Genomic DNA, 21,246 nt, shown 5'->3' with positions numbered 1-21,246 from the left:
GTGTGTCAGGGTACAAATCTCCTTAATGTGGCCAATCTAAATGAAAACAGTGTCGTGAGAATTACTACTATCTTTTATGAGCTACTCCAAGGGTCAGCAAAATATGGCGTGGGGGCGAAATCTTGGCTACTGCCTGTTTTTGTAATTAAGGTTTTACTGGAACACAGCCAGACATGCTCCTTTACATACTGTCCCTGGCTGCTTTCAGCCTACAACAGTAGCACTGAGGAGTTGCAAGAGCAGCAAGGCCTAGAACAGTTACTACCTGGCCTTCATGAAAGTTTGCTCCTCCTGAGCTATTCTGAGGGTCTTGTCAGAAAGAAACTTAACAGACATAAAGTCACTATCACTGATAAGACAAACACAGTGCTTTTTAGAATGGAAACTAAATAAATTGATAAAAGGCTATATTAAAGTGCTTCAGCTCTTTAAGCCCACTAAAAATTTAAAGTGAAAATCAAATATTTTCCTTACCCAAATAATCTTATCTACTATAAAAGTTTATCATAATATATCACAGGATGCTAGAATATAATAATGAAATTGATTTTAAAATATCATTTGCAAAGTGACTAGACATTGAATCAAATGTTTAACATTACTCGTTACACTAACAGAGGAGTGGAACTATTACTGGTAGGTCGTTTTGATCAGAGCAGTCAAACAGAACTCATTCTGCATGTCAAAGACTTGGACATAAAAAGAACTACACATTTACCAGTGAATGAAATTTCCTGTCAGATACAGTGAACCACATTCTTAAACTCTTGGTTTTTTTTTTTCCCCAACTAGATCTTCTTTTCTTCAAACTGTGTAACTCTGTAATTACTTTGTGTTTGTCCCTATAGCCTCTGCAGAAACAAACTCTGATTACTTTTCTTTTTTACCTTGAGATCACGGTACACAATCTTTCCAGAATGTAGATAGTCCAAGGCAGAGACAATTTCTGCACCATAGAAACGTGTGCGGTCCTCGGAGAACACCCGCTCTCTCGACAAATGGAAAAACAGCTGCAGGGTAAACAGCAGGGACAGGACTGTAATAATTACTGATTTAGTGGGGGAAATTAACACAAACATAAAACACCTCTCATCACCATATTGTGATGATAGATAGTGTACTCTCAGTGGACACTGAGCACTCTTAGACAGCAGCTGGCTTATCTTTTCCAGGTTTCCGAGGGGAGACTGAGAGCTGTTAAATCACCGCTTTAATCAATATACCAATCTTGTTTAAGGCATTCTGTTTGCTACCCATTTAACCTTCAGTTACCAGAGGAAAAAGTATGCATCATCAGAGTACATCTCCTCCTCCATATACTGTTGCTTCAACTCTTTCAAGGATTAGGTACTGAGACTTTATTAAAATGAATGAACATAAGCAGAGATGCAACATTTCTACTTAATTATCTGATTCACACTTGATTTCAAAGAAAGGACTGCAGGTTTGTGGAACCTTATTTATATGAATTTGTTAAATTCTACAACTCTTGATTCACCATGATATCTCTAGGAATGATTTCAATGTTTAAATCAATGCTTTCTACAATGAGAAATTGCGAGGCTTTACATTTTCAATTTATTTTAGTAATGCCCAAAATGTACTGAGAAGTTCCCATTATTCCCTTAATAATTCTCAATGTATAGTCTTCCAATTTCAACAATAATTACCTATGACACCAATCTTTTCACATGTAATCACTTAAAACGATAAGCCCATCCATTTCCTGTCAATCATCTAAAAAGATACTTCCAGTCATCAGTCAACAAGTATTTACTGAGTTCTCATTGTGATCAAGCATCCAGCTCTCCATTTAGACAAGCTGTTTGTTTAAGGAACTGCCTGTCTCATCTCTCAGTTCAACCATGTATATGAGAAAGGAGCCAGTCCCATGCACTATGAATTGATTACCAACCTTTCTGTTGTACTGTTTCACTGTATTAAGAAATCCGTCATGAACAAGCAAAGAGTGTTTGCAGAGCTGAGTATACTATCAGTATCACAACAGGTACTTAACACATGTCTTTGATTGAAAGTGATGAACTGGTCAATGTATCCTTGATTGCAAGATCAGAAATGAACTATAACTTCACAGGGATTACTTCTACAAACTGCTTCTACAAATTTACGATAATTATGGTTAACTAAGATTTTTTTCTCACACACCAAATCATAATTTAGGTAACAGAAAGTAGGTTCCTTATAGATTCCTTCTTCCCTTTGCCCAGAGAAGAAAATGGCAACCCACTCCAGTACTTTTGCCTGGAAAATCCCATGGACAGAGGATCCTGGTAGGCTACAGGCCATGGGATCACAAAGAGTCAGACACGACTGAGCAACTTCACTTTCTTTTCACTTTCCCCTTTCCCACTATCACTAAGATCAAAATTAATGCATAACCCATTCTCCCAATAAAGAGAAGTTAATATCATATAACTATTGCCAAAAAAGACTCGTTCAATGTTAATTACAGTAAAACTAAAATATCTGGCAGATAGTCTCTAAACTTTAATGTTCTCTACTATACTGTCATATTTCATCAAATTTAAGATGCCACTGATTGTAACTTCACTCACATTTTATATAAAGATCAACAAAGAAAAAAAATGATATGAATTAAAACTATAACATATCACCAAATATAAAAGGCCTTCTGATTGAAGAAATTATTCAATGTGTCTTATAAATGACCAAATATACTGTGTCCAAAATCATACCAATCTAAAATTGGTATGTTTATAAGGGTATGCATATAAGGGATATGCTTCAAAATTGATTCATCTTATATATGCTATTAACGGGGTTTCCCTGGTGGCTCAGATGATAATGAATCTGCCTGCAATGCTGAAGACCCAGATTTGATCCCTGGGTCAGGAAGATCCCCTGGAGAAGAGAATGGATACCCACTCCAGCAGTTGGGCCTGGAGGATTCCATGGACAGAGAAGCCTAGCAGGCTACAGTCCATGGGGTCACAAAGAGTCAGACATGACTGAGCCACTAACACTTGCACTTTTCACTTCACGCTATTAATACACTACTATTCAAACAAAGACAGGAAGCAGAAAGCAGCATGGATCATCAGTAAAACCATTCTGAAATCCTTCTAGGGCAAAATAATTTCTTTCATCCTTTAATACAAAATATGACTAATTTTGATGAAGAAACCCCTGTGATCTCTACGGTGATTTATGGCAGTCTTCTAATGAGATTAAAATAGTGGTTAGATTTCTAAACTTCCTTCATATAATGTCAAGCCTAGTACCCACTCATCTTCTATACAAAATATATAGATCCTCCCTAAATCAACATAATATATGCAGGCTTCTAGATCTTTATTTAGATCATAAATCTTCAATTTGTCTCCTAGCCAATTTCTGTAAAAATATCAGCTAAAAAAAAGCTACTTAAGGAGAAGAATCCTATTTATTTCTCAATCTGCTGTCCTCGGATGTCCATCCTTGTTACTTTATGGACCTTACTCTTTTCCAGTAGTCATGTAAGGATGTGAGAGTTAGACCATAAAGAAAGATGAGTACTGAAGAATTGGTGCTTTTGTACTGTGGTGTTAGAGAATTCTCTTGAGAGTCCTTTGGGCTGCAAGGAGATCCAACCAGTCCATCCTAAAGGAAATCAGTCCTGAATATTCATTGGAAGGACTGATGCTTAAGCTGAAACTCCAATATTTTGGCCACTTGATGCGAATAATTGACTCATTGGAAAAGACCCTGATGATAGGAAAGAATGAAGGTGGGAGGAGAAGGGGACAACAGAGGATGAAATGGTTAGATGGCATCACCGATGTGATGGACATGAGTTTGAGTAAGCTCCAGGAGTTGGTGATAGACAGGGCAGCCTGGCATGCTGCAGTCCATGGGGTAACAAAGAGTACGATATTGCTGAGCGACTGAACTGAACTTGTTAACATAACCAAAGACCTTTTATTCTGGAGCTTAGAATATCAATTATTATCCCCTTCTTCTTATAAACATTCCTTAGGTTTGATACTGCAACTTTCCTGATTTTCCTTGAATATTCCTTCTAAGTTTCTACCTTGGCTTTGAACCAACTTTCCATTTAATGAGCATCAATTACTTTAAGGTCACTGAGACGAGAAAAAGAGGGCATACAATGGTGATTAAGACATAATTAGATGTATAGATAACAAATGAGAGAGCTATGAGAAATTTTGTAATTCTGATATTAAAAATACTTTGGAGGCAAAGGATGATCAATCTTTACTGGAATGATCTGAGAAGAATTCATGGACAAGGAAGTATCTCACTTATATTTTGAAGGATGGGATTTTTCACAAATGGAGAATATAAGGGAAGCATACAAAAGGGTGCCATGCAAGTTATACCCATCTTAATGTTCTGACCACAACCTAGAATAGTAAGCACACATAGTAGGGAATTAATAAATGCATATAGAAGGAATTAACTCCATAGAAAAAAACAGTAATGGCAAAGAAACAGCATGCAGGGAGTGCACAGAGCTGAAGAACGAAGATACCCATTCATGATAATGACAGAGCTTACGCAAAAAAAAAAAAAAAAAAGAGGTCAGACTGTTTAGGACCTGGATTTCCATGATACAGTTTAGAGATTAATTCTGTAGATAGAGTGTCAAAGACATTTGGGTCAAAAATTAGCATAATTTTAAACAGACAACTCTGGCAGCAAGGAGAGAATCCATTTAAAATCTGAGGGACTTCCCTCGGGGTTCAGTGGCTAAGGCTGTGCACTCCCAATGCAGGGAGACTGAGTTCATTCTCTGGCCAGGGAACTAGATGCCACACATCACAACGAAAGACCCAAACACTGCAACTAAGACCCAGCACAGCCAAACAAATAAACAAATATTTTAAAAAGAAAGGAAAAAAAAAAAAAAACAGACTAGAGTAATCAGGTAAACAATTCACAAAGTGCAACAAAAATTACTAAACACCAATTCAGTGTTGTAAAAAGCTGCAGACACAATGGAGGAAATTGTATCAATCTGAAAGAATGTAACTATTTGGTTGAAAAACCAGACATATGCAATTACATTAAAAATACATAGTTTTAAAATAGCACACTTTAAGAAGTGAGTAAGTATCTTTGGTAGTATAAGAAGTTACCTTTGAGCCAGTAAGAGCTTCTGAGGAACCTTAACTAGAGCAGCAGTAACAGACATTTCAACAAAGTCAATATCCCAGGGGGGATTAGCATGCACCCTTTGGGCAAAGGCAGGAAGTGTTTCGAGGTTCCAGCCGTGTGTTGCGGTGTGTTGCGTTGTTGCCCATAGTGTAAAGGAAAAGAATGGGGTTGGGAACAGAGGAGCAACGGATTTTATCTTGACCTGTTGACATTTAAACAAGAACTATAGCACAGTTCAGTACTATGGGACCAAATGGTATAGAGATAAATAAGAGTCAGGATACTGTTAACATCAAGGAAGCAAAATTGTTCAGTCGCCAAGTCATGTTGGACTCTTTGCAACCCCATGGACTGCAGCATGCCAGGCCTCCCTGTTTCTCAGGATCTCCTAGAGTTTGCCCAAGTTCATGTCCATTGAATTGCTGATGACAGTCTGATGCTGGGAAGCAAGATATAGCCTAGAAATTTAGTAGGCACTGAAACAGAGTTAAGGTCAGAATTTTAGGGTATCACTACAGGGATAAGGACAGGGAAAAGAGGCAGAATAGGATATTAAGATAGAGTCCTAAAAGAAATATAAAAGAAAAAAATATATGATACTTGAAGAATAAAGGATACAAAAGTTTCACCAAGAAAATTAACATTTACCAGACAAAGGAATTGGGTCATCTGTTATCTTTCAGGAAAGGGATGTCACACTTAGGTGGGCCAAGAAGAGAACATAAACTAGAAATGGTACATGACTCCTCTAGAAAAAATGAATGAGATGAGCCAAGGTGTAACTGGAACAGATTTTTTCTCAATACATATAAATGCTTTCGAGAAAACTTTTGCCTGAAGAAATGACAGATGCTATAAGGCTACAATTCATATGGAACAGGCACTTATCTGGAGAAAAGCGGGATCTGAAAGGATGCACGCACCCCTATGCTCACCGCAGCACTGCTGACAGCAGCCAAGACGCGGGAGCAATCTCAGCGTCCACTGACTGAGGAGTGGGTAACGAAGACGTGGAGCACGGCCCAGCCATTAAAGAGGGTGAAACAACGCCATTCGCGGCAACACAGACAGACCTAGGGGCTGTCATACCAAGTGAAGCCAGTCAGTCAGTGAAGAACAGGCACTGCATGACACCCCACATATGCGGAATCTAAAAGGAAATGGTACAGGTGCATTCACTCACACAACAAGAAGACTCACAGACTTAGCAAATGAACTGTAGATTGCTGGGGGGAAGGGATAGTTAGGGACTTTGGGAAGGTCATGTACACACTGCTATATTTAAAATGGATAACCAACAAGGACCTATTGTATACACATGTCTGCCCAATGTTATGTGCCAGCCTGGATGGGAGTCAGGTTTGGGGGAGAATGGGTACATGTATATGTGTGGCTGAGTCCCTCCGCTGTTCACCTGAAACTATCACAACATTGTTAATGGGCTCCACCTCAATATAAATAAGAGGTTAAGGTTTGGGGGAAAAAAGAATTACCAATGATATCAGGCAGCCAGAACAGGTTACTTCATAAAAAGTTAAAATATGGTGAAGTTGATAATTATATATGATAAAGTATATGGGAAAAATGACCATTTAATAAATGGTGCCCACAATAGTCACTTAACTTTGTAGAAAAGTAACATTTGATTTTCACTTCACATCATAACAAAATTAATTTCATGTAATTTATAAACTAGAATATGAACCAATAGTTTCCTGATCTCAGGACACAAGAGCAAACAGAATCATAAAAGGAGGAACTGGTAGAATTAACTACATGAAATAGCAAAAAATGTAAACTGAGTATTTATGACAAATATTACAGTATATATGCATAACATAGAGAGAAATCATATTAAACAGCACTAAAACACAAGGGGAAAAAAGAGAAAGGGCAAAGACAACATAAGAGGAATACACATTATTACAGTATGTGAAAATATACCACCTTATAATAATCAATGAAGTAGAGATAAAACATATGTGAAACAATGCAACACTTCGAGAAATATTATCAGTGAAAGTGTGAAGAGATACACACTGGTAGCTAGAATGTAAACATAAACCCTTTGTAGGACAACTGGCAATAGATATCAAACTAATTTTTAAAATACAGTTGTTCCTCTTTAAAATTTCCTTAAAAAAAAAGGGCAATGTAGAAATCTCCTACACAAGGATATTCTTGCACAGTATATATGACAAAATGTGAAAACAGACTTTGAATCATGTTGAACATTTTTTAAATTAGATTTTTTTTATCTAACACCACAACAAAATAAATTTTAGATGTAACTGACAGCTAAATTTAAAATATGAAACTAACTGTAAAAAGCAGAAAACAAAAATAAAAAGTTCATGGGACTAGACTTACCCTTCTGCCTGAAGCAACTAAACACAAATATTAGAAGGAATAAATGAAAACTGAGAAGAATATACAACAGAACTCTTTTTAGATAGTGGACAACAGGCAGTGTAAGACGATGATCCCTGTGAAAACAAACGAGGTGAGTCCTAAAATCTCCTGCTTTCTGTCTGAAGGCATTTTCTAGAATGTTATACAGTAAAAAACATACCAAGCATAATACAGATGTCTCACTGTTGCAGGAATAAATATCAGATTTTGAGGTGGGTGAGATGGGTGAGGTGGGTAGCATTAGTAGGACAGAATGCCAGTGAGGAAGAAGCTGCACAATTTACATAGTTGTCTGCATCTGAAACCAAGTTACACACGTACAAGAATAAGCAGAGGAGTAGGGATCTGTATGCCAAATAATTTCCAGACCCGAGAGACATTCCATTTCTAATCAGTCATTAGAATGTCTTTATTGAACACAGAGGCATTCAGTAGATTTCAAAGAAGTCAGAGTAAAAGCTAAACCTACATTAACAAAACTAACAAACAAGACTGTAGAACATCATATTTGTAAAAAACTACTCTCCAGAGTAAGATATAATACTCTTTGAAGGAAGACAACATGATCTAAACACTTAATGTAAAATTCAAAGTATCTAGTATCCAATCAACAGTTACTAGACATGAGAAGATGCAGGAAAATATGATGCATCACCAACAAAAAACTAGTCACTAGACACAGACTAAAAAATAACAAGAGATGATGGAATTAACATACAGCAACTTTAAAGAAGCATATGAACATTATAAGAGATAATGGGAAATAGAAATAAATAGGACTTTTAAAGATGAAACATGTAATACCTGAATAAAAATGTTATTAGATGGGATAAACAACAGATTAGACACTGCAAGAGAAAAGACCAATGAACATGAAATTATAGCAGAAGAAAACTATATGAACTGTACCTAAAAAAAAAAAAAAAAAGAATTGTAGTGACCTGTTGGTCAAGCAGTCTAACATGTGAATAACACCAGATCCTGAAAGAGAGAGGGAGACATCTGCAAAATAAAGCCTGAATTTTTCTAAACTAGGGAAAAAAAAGATAAATGTACAGACTAAGTATTCCAATGAAACCCAGTGAGATGAAAACTCACAATCATGCATGAAAGCTAAGAACATAACCAACATAACCAGTCAGATCACAGTAAAATTGCTGAAAAACTAGTGATAAACAGAAAATCTTTAAAAAATTCTGAAGGGGAAACAAACAATACACACAGCAAATAGGAGACTTCTCCTCAGAAACTATATAAACAGAAGAACAATGGAAAAACATGTTCAAATTGGTAAAAGAAAAAAAAAAAAATCCCATATCCTAAAATCCTGCATCCAGTGGAAATATCTATAAAGTATAAAGGTTGGAGAGTTTGTTTTGACCATGACTGAGTAACAGATAACAGACTTATACTCCCTTCTTCAACAATTAGGAAAACATATTTAAAAAAATAAAACAAGGATATCCATACATTAAGTATCACACTTCAAGGTACACTGACCCCAAAGAAAAAGGAAACAATTAATGCTTGTTTGAGAGACCATATAGAATGTAACACAGGGAGGGAAAATCAAAAAGAACTTGTGGTATCCTTGAATTATGAATAGAGAGTTCAGAGACTGGGGAGACCAAAGGAGCTATGATTCATGAGACAGAGAACCACAGAAAGGAGAGCTCCAGAGACCTGCAATGAATTGCCTTGAGTCTTACTAATCAGCACATGTATATAAGGAAAATTCCGAGGTCAGGAAAGAGCCATTGGAAAGAATCAGGTGAAAAAAAATCATAGCTCACAGAGCTAAAAATACTTTTTGTTTTCACCAGGCAAAATGGAAAAACTGCTTAAGAAATGTGGCACCCAGTGGAGTCCTTGAACACACTGCCTCTGTAGTGCAGCAGTGTTAGTGTTAGAGGAAAGGCCACACACATGTGTCAAACTGATTTTTGACAAAGGTGTCAAGATCATTCAATGGGACTTTTCAACAAAAGATGCTGGAATAAGTAGATATCCACAGGAGATTAAAAAAAAAAAAAAAAAAGAACCTCAATTCTTAGCTTACAGCATTCATAAAAATAAAACAGATCATAAAACTAAATGTGGTAGGTACAACTATAAAAGTTATAAAAGGAAATACAGGAGAAAATATTTGTGATCCAGGATAGACAAAGATTTCTTAAACAATATTAAAAAAAAAAACAAATTGATAAACTGGATTTCAAAATTTAAAACTCGTATTGCTCAAAAATATCACTGAAACAATGAAAAGGCAAGGTACAGTCTATGATTTCCTTAAATGTGACACTGTTTATCTTCTTCATGCCATTTACTAATTACATAGCACAGTAGCTTGTAGCATGCAGTCAGTAAATAGCAATAAATAAATAAATAAAACATTTTATCAATTGAATTGAAATAACTTTCTGACTTTTCTACAATGAATATGCATTATTGTTACTTTCATAATGGGGAAAATTATATAGATTACAATTAAAATTCTATTGATTCTTTTAGCAATTTAGGCTTTTGACAATTTTTTGTTGGCAGAAGCTTAGGACAAAGATGAAGACTATACAAGTACTATATAGTTTTGCATCTTCAGCAACAAGCCTAGTATGTGGGCACATTATATGCTTAATAAATGTACTGCAGAGAATAAAGTTAAATTCAAAAATCCTTTCCAAAGAATTATTTGTAAGAAAAATAAGGCTTAAAGTCTTAAAGGTAAAGTGTTTTTCATCAGAAACATTAAAAAGACCACAACTAAATAATCTTTTTTCTGTTTTTTAAAAAAAATGAATTGTTTGCTCTTCAAGCAAGGAACACATCTTCAGAAGTTTGCTTTCCTCAGCAATGACCACATGTTTTTTTTTTTGTTGTGTTTTGTGCTTAATAATGCTGTGAAAATACAATAATGCAAATAGACTGTTTTAATGATTTAAATAAATAAGTCAAGATTTCATAACAAACCCAAAATGCTTATCTTGAAAACAAATTACTATATTTTGAAAACTATGCAAAAAACTTTCAAAAAATAAACATCTGAACTTAAACAATATTCTGAGAATTATCAATGCAATCTAAGACTTTAAACCAAACTATATTTTTCTTGCAACTCTTATCTGTATATACAAACTTTAGTCATTCTTTTGTAATGGCAAATGTTGGTTAATAGAGAAAATATGTTCAATACAAGTCAATAATTTCAATTATTACATTCATTAATCATAATATTGATGAGCTCAGAACCCGAATACTCTAAACAATTAATTAATTAGCAACAAGATGTGGCAGTCTGTGCAATAATGCTGATTAACACATCCCTTGAGTTTACAAAAAACCTCAGATGAAAAGAATGTCTCAAGCTCACATACAGGACAACTCATCAACAATACTGTCCTAGTCCATTTGGGCTGCCATAACAGATTACCATAGACTGGGTGGATTATAAAAGTGAAAGTTAAAGTCACTCAGTATGTCCGACTCTTTGAGACCCCATGGACTGTACAGTCCATGGAATTCTCCAGGCCAGAACACTGGGCCACACAAATTTATTTCTCATAATTCTGGAGGCTGAGAAATATAAGATCAATGCAATGGCAGATTGAGTGTTTATTTCCTGGTTCATAGACAGCTGTCTTTTCACTGTGTCCTCAGACTGGGGAAGGAGCAACTGAACTCTCTGAGCTGTCCTTTATGAAAGTGAAAGTGAAAGTTGCTCAGTCGTGTCCGACTCTTTGCAACCCCAAGGACGTATAGTCTATGGAATTCTTCAGGCCAGAATACTGGAGTGGGTAGCCTTTCTGTTCTCCAGGGGATCTTCCCAACCCAGGGATCGAACCCAGGTTTCCTGCGTTGCAGGCAGATTCTTTACCAGCTGAGCCACAAGGAAAGCCCAAGAATACTGAAGTGGGTAGTCTACCCCTTCTCCAGCAGATCTTCCTGACCCAGGCATCAAACCAGGGTCTCCTGCATTGCACGTGGATTCTTTACCAGCTGAGCTATCAGGGTATCCCTGAGCTGTCCATTACAGGAGCACTAATTCCATTCATGAGGGTTCCACCTTCATGACCTAATCAGTCCAAAGACTTGTTTCAAGTGCCATCACAAAGAGGATTAGGTTTTCACTTATTAGTTTGGGAGGGAAAGATTCAGTCTGTAGTAAATACTACAATCACAACTAGAATGGTATTAGTTATACAATAAGACATTTAAACATGTACTTTTATAGGATCAAATATAAGTACACCTACATTTAATAGGTAATAGATTTGTTTTCTAGATCATGTCTATTCTTTTCACAAGCTAAACTCCATAGTTTCTATGTATTTTGCATAGAAAATTTAATGTATTGCCCTCGGGGCATTCAGGCCCGGTCCTTACTATGTATGACAAACCCACAGCAAACATTATCCTCAATGGTGAAAATGTGAAAGCATTTCCCCTAAAGTTAGGAACAAGACAAGGGTGCCCACTTTCACCACTACTATTCAACATAGTTTTGGAAGTTTTGGCCACAGCAATCAGAGCAGAAAAAGAAATAAAAGGAATCCAAATTGGAAAAGAAGAAGTAAAACTCTCACCATTTGCAGATGACATGATCCTCTACATAGAAAACCCTAAAGACTCCACCAGAAAATTACTAGAGCTAATCAATGAATATACTAAAGTTGCAGGATATACAATCAACACACAGAAACCCCTTGCATTCCTATATACTAACAATGAGAAAACAGAAAGAGAAATTAAGGAAACAATTCCATTCATCATTGCACCAAAAAGAATAAAATACTTAGGAATGTATCTACCTAAAGAAACTAAAGACCTATACATAGAAAACTATAAAACACTGGTGAAAGAAATCAAAAAGGACACTAAGAGATGGAGAAATATACCATGTTCATGGATCAGAAGAATCAATATAGTGAAAATGAGTATACTGCCCAAAGCAATCTATAGATTCAATGCAATCCCTATCAAACTACCAATGGTATTTATCACAAAGCTAGAACAAATAATTTCACAATTTGTATGGAAATACAAAAAACCTTGAATAGCCAAAGCAATCTTGAGAAAGAAGACTGGAACTGGAGGAATCAACCTGCCTGAATTCAGGCTCTACTACAAAGCCACAGTCATCAAGACAGTATGGTACTGGCACAAAGACAGAAATATAGATCAATGGAACAAAATAGAAAGCCCAGAGATAAACCCATGCATCAATGGACACCTTATCTTTGACAAAGGAGGCAAGAATATACAATGGAGAAAAGACAATCTCTTTAACATGTGGTGCTGGGAAAACTGGTCAACGACTTGTAAAAGAATGAAACTAGAACACTTTCTAACAATACCATACACAAAAATAAACTCAAAATGGATTAAAGATCTAAACTTAAGACCAGAAACTATAAAACTCCTACAAGAGAACATAGGCAAAACACTCTCCGACATAAATCACAGCAGGATCCTCTATGACCCACCTCCCAGAATACTGGAAATAAAAACAAACATAAACAAATGGGACCTAATTAAACTTAAAAACTTCTGCACAACAAAGGAAACTATAAGCAAGGTGAAAAGACAGCCTTCAGAATGGGAGAAAATAATAGCAAGTGAAGCAACTGACTAACAACTAATCTCAAAAATATACAAGCAACTCCTACAGCTCAATTCCAGAAAAATAAACAACCCAATCAAAAAATGGGCCAAAGAACTCAGACATTTCTCCAAAGAAGACATACAGATGGCTAACAAACACACGAAAAAATGCTCAACATCCCTCATTATTAGAGAAGTGCAAGTCAAAGCCACAATGAGGTACCATTTCACGCCAGTCAGAATGGCTGCGATCCAAAAGTCTATAAGCCATAAATGCTGGAGAGGATGTGGAGAAAAGGGAACCCTCTTACACTGTTGGTGGGAATGCAAACTAGTACAGCCACTATGGAGAACAGTGTGGAGATTCCTTAAAAACTGGAAATAGAATTGCCTTTCGACCCAGCAATCCCACTGCTGGAGAAACCAGAATTGAAAGAGACACATGTACACCAATGTTCACTGTAGCACTGTTTATAATAGCTAGGACATGGAAGCAACCTAGATGTCCATCAGCAGATGAATGGATAAGAAAGCTGTGCTACATATACACGATGGAGTATTACTCAGCCATTAGAAAGAATACATTTGAATCAGTTCTGATGAGATGGATGAAACTGGAGCCTATTATACAGAGTGAAGTAAGCCAGGAAAAAAAACACCAATACAGTATGCTGCTGCTGCTGCCAGGTCACTTCAGTCGTGTTCGACTCTGTGCAACCCCATAGACAGCAGCCCATTCCGCATACATATGGAATTTAGAAAGATGGTAACAATAATCCTGTATGCGAGACAGCAAAAGAGACATAGATGTACAGAACAGTCTTTTGGACTCTGTGGGAGAGGGAGAGGTGGGATGATTTGGGAGAATGGCACTGAAACATGTATATCATATAAGAAATGAATCGCCAGTCCAGGTTCGATGCAGGATACAGGATGCTTGGGGCTGGTGCACTGGGATGACCCAGAGGGATGGTATGGGGAGGGAGGTGGGAGGGGGGTTCAGGATGGGGAACACGTGTACACCCATGGCGGATTCATGCCAATGTATGGCAAAACCAATCCAATATTGTAAAGTCATTAGCCTCCAATTAAAATAAATAAATTTAAATTTTTAAAAAATTTTTTAAAAAAGAAAAGAAAATTTAATGTAATGTAAATTCATATTTAGTGCTTGAAGAGTTTTTTTCAGAAAAGATAGTGATATAGACAAAAATATAAAATGTCATTTTAATAAATAGTTCAGTATTACATTTCTTAAAATTTACATTAAGCACTTAGGATGCTACAAGAGAACTAAAAGCGATCTAAGGTCAGATGGCTGGACTCTGAAATAGTTATTTGGTTAAAAATTTCCAGCTAAATTACCTCAAGCCCTAAGAAATGCAATGTTAACATTAAAAAGCAAACAAACAAAAAAAGAAATTCAAGATATTACCAGAATACAGAAGAAAAACCACATGATCATTCCAACAGATGTAGAAAAATAATCTGGCAAAACTTTACATTCTATCATTAAAAAAAAAAACCCTCAGGAAAACAGGAATAAAAAGGAACTTGTTCAACTATTCATAATACTTTAATATAAAGTCTTAACAGTGAGGGTATAAATGTATTTGCCTTAAGATCTGGTATAAGGTAAAGATGATTGCTCTTACTTTCCTATTTAACACTGTTCTGTAGGTCTTAGCTTAATAAGATAAGAAAAAGAGAGAAAACCTATCGAGGTTGAAAAAAGTGGAAGTAAAACTGTCTTTGTTTTCATATGATGTGATTATCCCAAAGAGAATCTCAACATATTTATGAACAAGCAACTAAACTTTGAGAAAGGATTTAGGATTCAAGGCTATAAGTAAATATCAACTGTATTTCTAAATGCAACAAACAACTCATTTCTGAGACTTCAAACAAATCATTTATAGTATAAGAGAACACAGAAGATAAATAAGGATAAATATAACAAGAAATGTAGGGGTCCTGTTCACTAAAAACTACATAATATTGTTGAAAAATTAAAGAAGATCTAAATAATTGGAACGATATACCATGTTCATGGATCAGAAGACAATACTGTTAACATGTCAATTCTCCCTAAATTGATCAACAGATTACAATATTAATTAAAGTCTAGTAGACCTTCATGACGGAGAACGCAATGCACCCCATTCCAGTACTCTTGCCTGGAAAATCCCATGGACAGAGGAGCCTGGTAGGCTGCAGTCCATGGGGTCGCTAAGAGTCGGACGCGAGGGAGTGACTTCACTTTCACTTTTCACTTTCATGCATTGGAAAAGGAAATGGCAACCCACTCCAGTGTTCTTGCCTGGAGAATCGCAGGGACGGGGGAGCCTGGTGGGCTGCCATCTATGGGGTCAGACAGAGTTGGACACGATTGAAGCAACTTAGCAGCAGACCTTCATGTAGAAATCAACACTCTACAATTAATATAAAATGTTAAGCAAATACAGTTGCCAAGATAATTTTTAAAAAGAAGGGTAAAATTGGAAGACTCAAAACTGCCTCATTCCAATACTCTAAGGCAAAAGTACTAAAGACAGTGAGATAAATGGATTGATGGACATAGATCAGAGGTGTCAGGGTAATTCAATGAGAGAAAAATAGTTTTTTCAACAAATACTTTTAAAAAAATTTTTGTTGTTATTTTAGTCGCTAAGTCTTATCAGACTTTTTGAGACCCCATGAACTGTAGTCCACCAGGCTCCTCAGTCCCTGAGATTTCCCAGGCAAGAATACTGGAGTGGGTTGCCATTTCCTTCTCCAGGGGATCTTCCCGACTCAGGGATCCAACCTATGACTCTTGCACTGGCAGGCAGGTTCTTTACCACTGGACCACCAGGGAAGCAAACTTTTTCGTTTACTCTATCCCTAAACCAAGGTTTATTGTAGACTTATAGAAGTCTTTCAAGACCTAAAGTTCTTGCCAATACGTAACAACATACCAAGAAAGGCCAGAACACCTGAGTTGATGCACTAAGTCACCCATCTGCACCAGCAGAAAGGATCAGTCCCTGAAGTCTTTTCTCTTTTGCCTCTTTACTGAGAATTATGAAAAAGTTAATCAGGAAAAATATTAGGCAGGCAAGATACTGCTACAAGTAAAAAGAATTTCTAGACTCACTAAATTTTTTTAAATGAATTTTAACCATGAGAGAAAAACTACAAGTCAACAGCCCCAATTTATTTTAAAGGGCAGATAGTTAGTACTTTAAATTTTGAGTTTAGGAATAAAACTGTAGTAAATATCTGGGGGTCAAGTCATGAGAAGTCACTTCATGCTCAAGTATTTGAAATCATGATGCTACTGAATGAAACCGTGTCTGATTTGTTTACATGTAATTTTATTGGACTTTGCAAACTGTCCAGAATATTTATATACTCTTAACTTTAAAAGGACAAAAAAAAAAATCTGTGCTTATCTGTTTGTATGTCTGAAATCACCCATCCTAATCCGATACAGGCTTATTTACTGGATAAACTACAAGGTTATATTTTGCCCCACAAGATCTGTTCCCGTAAAATCACATACTGCCTTATGCTGTCGTATTTTCAACAAATATTTTTTCAGTTAAATATCCAATTCCAAAAAAAAATGAACCTTGATTCTTTAATACCATAAAGAAAATTAACTTGAAGTGGATTACAGACTAAATATAATTCTAAAAACTATTAACATTTCTAGAAGAAACATAGGAGTAAATCTTAACAACGTTGGGTTAGGAAAAGATGTTTTAAATTAAATCCCATATCTGTAAACTACAAAAGAAAAACACTGATAAATTGTATTTCATCTAATTTAAAAGTTTTGTGCTTCAAAACAGAGGATGAGATGGCTGAATGGCATCACCGACTCGATGGACATGAGTTTGAGTGAACTCCAAGAGTTGGCGATGGACAGGGAGGCCTGGCGTGCTGCGATTCATGGGGTCACAAAGAGTTGGACACGACTGAGCGATGAACTGAACTAAACTGAACTGAAGTAAGAAAGCACACCAGTCGTTAGAAGGATAGGAGGTGATGGTGGAAACTGTAAAGGAGTATGAAAGACTTGTTACAATGACAGACCTGTTCTATATCGTGATTGTGGTATTGGTAAACAACACATTTGTCAAAACTCACTAATTTGTACACTTAAAAGTGGTAAATTTTACTGAATATAAATTACATATGAACAATATGACTTCTAAACAATGGATTTAAGCAAAAATAAACACAGGGAAAAAATTCCCCACTAAAAAATGAAATGGCAGAACACAGACTGGGAGAAACTATTTGCAAAACATATATACGATAAGTACTTGCAAACTGTATAAAGAAGTCTGACTACTCAATATTAAGAAAACAAACAACCCAATCAAAACATGGACCAAAGATTTTAACAGATACTTCAATAAAGAAGACACAACATGGCAAATCAGCACAGGAAAGCATGTTCAATACCATTAATAATTCAGGAAATTCAAATTAAAACTGTAAGATGCCATTACACATCCAAAAGACGAGGTAAATAAGAAAGACTAACCACGCCAAGTGAGGCAATGATGTTAAATAATATCCTAGAAATGCAAAATGGTACAATTCGGCAGTTTCTTATGAAGCTGAACATACCAAATGACACAGAAATTGTATTCCTAGATATTCACCGAAGGCAACTAAAACTATACATCCACACAAAGATGTGTACTGGAATATTCACATGAAATTTTTTCATAATAGCCCCAAACTGCAAGAAAATCAAATATCTACTAAAGATTATATAGATATGTTATAATATATCCACATAAGACCATAAGAAGAATAAACTCCTGATGTATGCAACAATATTGATGACTTTTTAAACTATTAAGTGTAAGATACGGAACACAAATGACTATATACTGTGTTTTGATATTATAGTTTTAAATATTTAAATATTATTTTGCTACACTATCCTTTTTTTTTCCCTCCTTCAAAGTTTCCAATTTATACACATATTGTGCCTTCCATTTTTACTCTCTTGAAATGTTCACTCTGGGGTAATCCAGTCTTTGTGCAAAAAGTGTGACTACTCTGAAATTGCCATCCTGTGCCATAACCACAAGGAAAAAAATTGTGAGAACAGATAAATGCCCAGTCAGCTCCTCAAGCTTCAGCTACTTCATCTGATGTTCTAGATATAAAAGTAAGCAACTTAGATGTTGAGTCTAGATGAGTCTTTGGATTATTACTTCACAAGCAGAGATATATTGGTTTACTGAAGTTGGGGAATTTAGCATTGAAATATGGGCTTCCCTGGTGGTTCAGATGGTAAAGAATCCTCCTGCAATGCGGGAGACCTAGGTTCAATCCCTGGGTTGGGAAGATCCCCTGGAGGCGGCCATGGCAACCTACTCCAGTATTCTTGCCTGGAGAGTTTCATGGACAGAGGAGCCTGGTGGGCTACAATTCATTGGGCCACAAAGAGTCAGACACGACTAAGCAACTAAGCACAGCACAGCAGCCCTGAAATATAAAATTACATAGTAAAGACATTCCCAAATGTATTTTGCCTTGAACTGTATGTATTAATGTGGATATTATAATGCATCCTTCTTGGCTTGACACTTTGTAGAAAAGCTCTGGGTGAAGACAACAGAACTCTGCTAAAACCTATGTAATATCCTAATAACTAAAATGGTTAGCAAAGAAGTCACTTGTCAGACTTCTGACAATAAAGATAGTTGTACATCTGTAAACTTAGTAAAATTTTAAAAATCACTATGAATATGAAATGATATTTTAATTTAAAAGTCACCCAAATCACACCTCCATAAATTAGTAAGTGGATCTAGAATGCTGACTGCCGGCACTTCTGTCTCATGTGAATTTAAAATGAGATCATTGAAGACAAAACGCCAGCAAGATAATGAGAATCTAAAATAAGTATGAGAGACTCTCAAGATTGGCATGAAACTAGAAGTCATATGCAAAAACTAAAATGAATTTTATCAAAGGACTTACTATAGAGTGTACAATGAACTAAAATATGGACAAAAATAGTAAACAACTGAAAATGTTAGCCTTATTTGTACCCAGATATATATAGAATATAGAAGAATGTGAAAAATTTATCAGATGACTAACACTTCTATGTAATCATTTTCCTTTCCCCACTAATCAATCTCTTATCAATCTCCAAGAGATTACAGCCTGGAGAAGGATTTATAGAGGTTTGATATATTATAGAGGTTTGTTTTACAGACCTGAAAGAAATAAGGTCATGAGTAAGGATTTTGGTAAAGAGTCTTAAGTAAAGACATTCTAAATCAAACTATACAGTTTTCAGTTTACTCCCCTCCTTGCCTCCCACCCCACCCCTCCCCCGCCAATATTTTTCTGCTTCTCGAGGGAGGTGGCAACCCACTCCAGTGTTCTTGCCTGGAGAATCCCAGGGATGGGGGAGCCTGGCGGGCTGCCGTCTATGGGGTCGCACAGAGTCGGACACAACTGAAGCGACTTAGCAGCATATAAATTTGAGACTCTGAGAGTTGGTGATGGACAGGCAGGCCTGGCATGCTGTCATTCATGGTGTCGCAGAGTCGGACATGACTGGACTGAACTGAAGTTACAGCTGGTAAAGAACCCATCTGGCAGTGCAGGAGATGCAAGAGATGTGGGTTTGATCTCTGGGTCGGGAAGATCCCCTGGAGAAGGAAATGGCAACCCACCCCAGTATTCTTGCCTGGAGAAGCCCATGGACAGAGGAGCCTGGTGGGCTATGGCCCATGGGTTTGCAGAGAGTCAGACATGATTGAGTGCATGTACACACACATCCACACAATCTACAAAAAGAGAGTGGTTTGGATATGCTAGCAGCAGGGGGATGGGTCACATTATTAGAGCGCTTTTATAATCAGTTCTCCATGTGCTGATTTACTGTCTACCAAAGATTCTACTGAACCTTCACAACCTTGTTCTACTGAGCTCCAAACCAACCCTTGTGTAGTCAAGGTACGTATCATTCATCAAGCCATAAGAAAAGAAGAATTCATGGTATTCTGCTTACGAACTAGTGAAAGTGAAAGTCCCTCAGTCGTGTCCGACTCTTTGTGACCCCATAACTATACAGTCCATGCAATTCTCTAGGCCAGAATACTTGAGTGGGTAGCCTTTCTCTTCTCTAGGGGATCTTCCCAACCCAGAGATCAAACCCAGGTCTCCTGCTTTGCAGGCAGATTCTTTACCAGCTAAGCCGCAAGGGAAGCCCAAGAATACTAGAGTGGGCAGCCTATCCCTTCTCCAGCAGAACTAGTAGTAGATGTCAAATCCAATGAATTCAATTGCTATCTTTCAGTTGTGTATCTTTACTCTTACACTCAATATACTTCCCTTAACTTCTAAGGCTTTATATAAAGACAGCTGAACACCGAAGAATTGATGCTTTTGAACGGTGCTGTTCAAAACTGTAATGCTTTTGAACTGTGGGGACTGTGGTGTTGGAGAAGACTCTTGAGAGTCTCTTAGACTGCAGGGAGATCCAACCAGTCTATCTTCAAGGAAATCAGTCCTGAATATTCACTGTAAAGACTGATGCTGAAGCTGAAACTCCAATACTTTGGCCACCTGATTCAAAGAACCAACTCACTGGGAAGACCCTGATGCTGGGAAAGATTTTAGGTGGGAGGAGAAAAGGACGACAGAGGACGAGATGGTTGGATGGCATCACAGACTTGATGAACGTAAGTTTGAGTAAGCTGCAGGAGTTGGTGATGGACAGGGAAGCCTGACGTGCTGCAGTCCAAGTCCATGGAGTTGCAGAGAGTCGGACATGACCGAGCAACTGAACTGAACCGAACTTCTAAGGCTTCTCTTGTCTGGCTGCTTCTACCCAGTATTCTCCTTAGGCTTCTCTTATCACCAATGTGTCCAATGTTGGTACCTTCAAGCACCATTCTTAGCCACTTATCTTTTGAACTACACACTATTCTCACACCGGACACCTTCCCTTCCTTGGTTTCAGCATTGCTGCTGAACTCTATTTGTATCTCTAACCTAACTCTCCCACCTCCTTCAGGTTCCCTTGCGGCACCTCACATACAGGATGATAAACTCAGAAATCATTCC

At 36.9% G+C, this 21,246-nt stretch overlaps 1 protein-coding gene across 5 annotated transcripts in view; it reads right to left on the bottom strand.

Annotated features, from left to right (window-relative positions):
- AKT3 (AKT serine/threonine kinase 3) overlaps positions 1-21,246 on the bottom strand; it is a 281,577-nt gene that overhangs the window by 60,958 nt on the left and 199,373 nt on the right. For all 5 annotated transcript variants that reach the window (XR_009595810.1, XM_060396454.1, XM_042257196.1 and 2 more), the window contains one exon: positions 888-1,010. Coding sequence is in view for 4 of the 5 variants with exons in the window: in XM_060396454.1 (XP_060252437.1) it covers positions 888-1,010 (123 nt within the window). In the remaining variant the exon portion in view is untranslated. The remainder of the gene's footprint in view (positions 1-887; positions 1,011-21,246) is intronic.

This window comes from Ovis aries, chromosome 12 (assembly GCF_016772045.2).
Source record: "Ovis aries strain OAR_USU_Benz2616 breed Rambouillet chromosome 12, ARS-UI_Ramb_v3.0, whole genome shotgun sequence".
Taxonomy (NCBI): domain Eukaryota; kingdom Metazoa; phylum Chordata; class Mammalia; order Artiodactyla; family Bovidae; genus Ovis; species Ovis aries.
The sequence above is the reverse complement of the archived record's forward strand: the minus strand, read 5'-3'. Positions and strand labels throughout refer to the sequence as shown.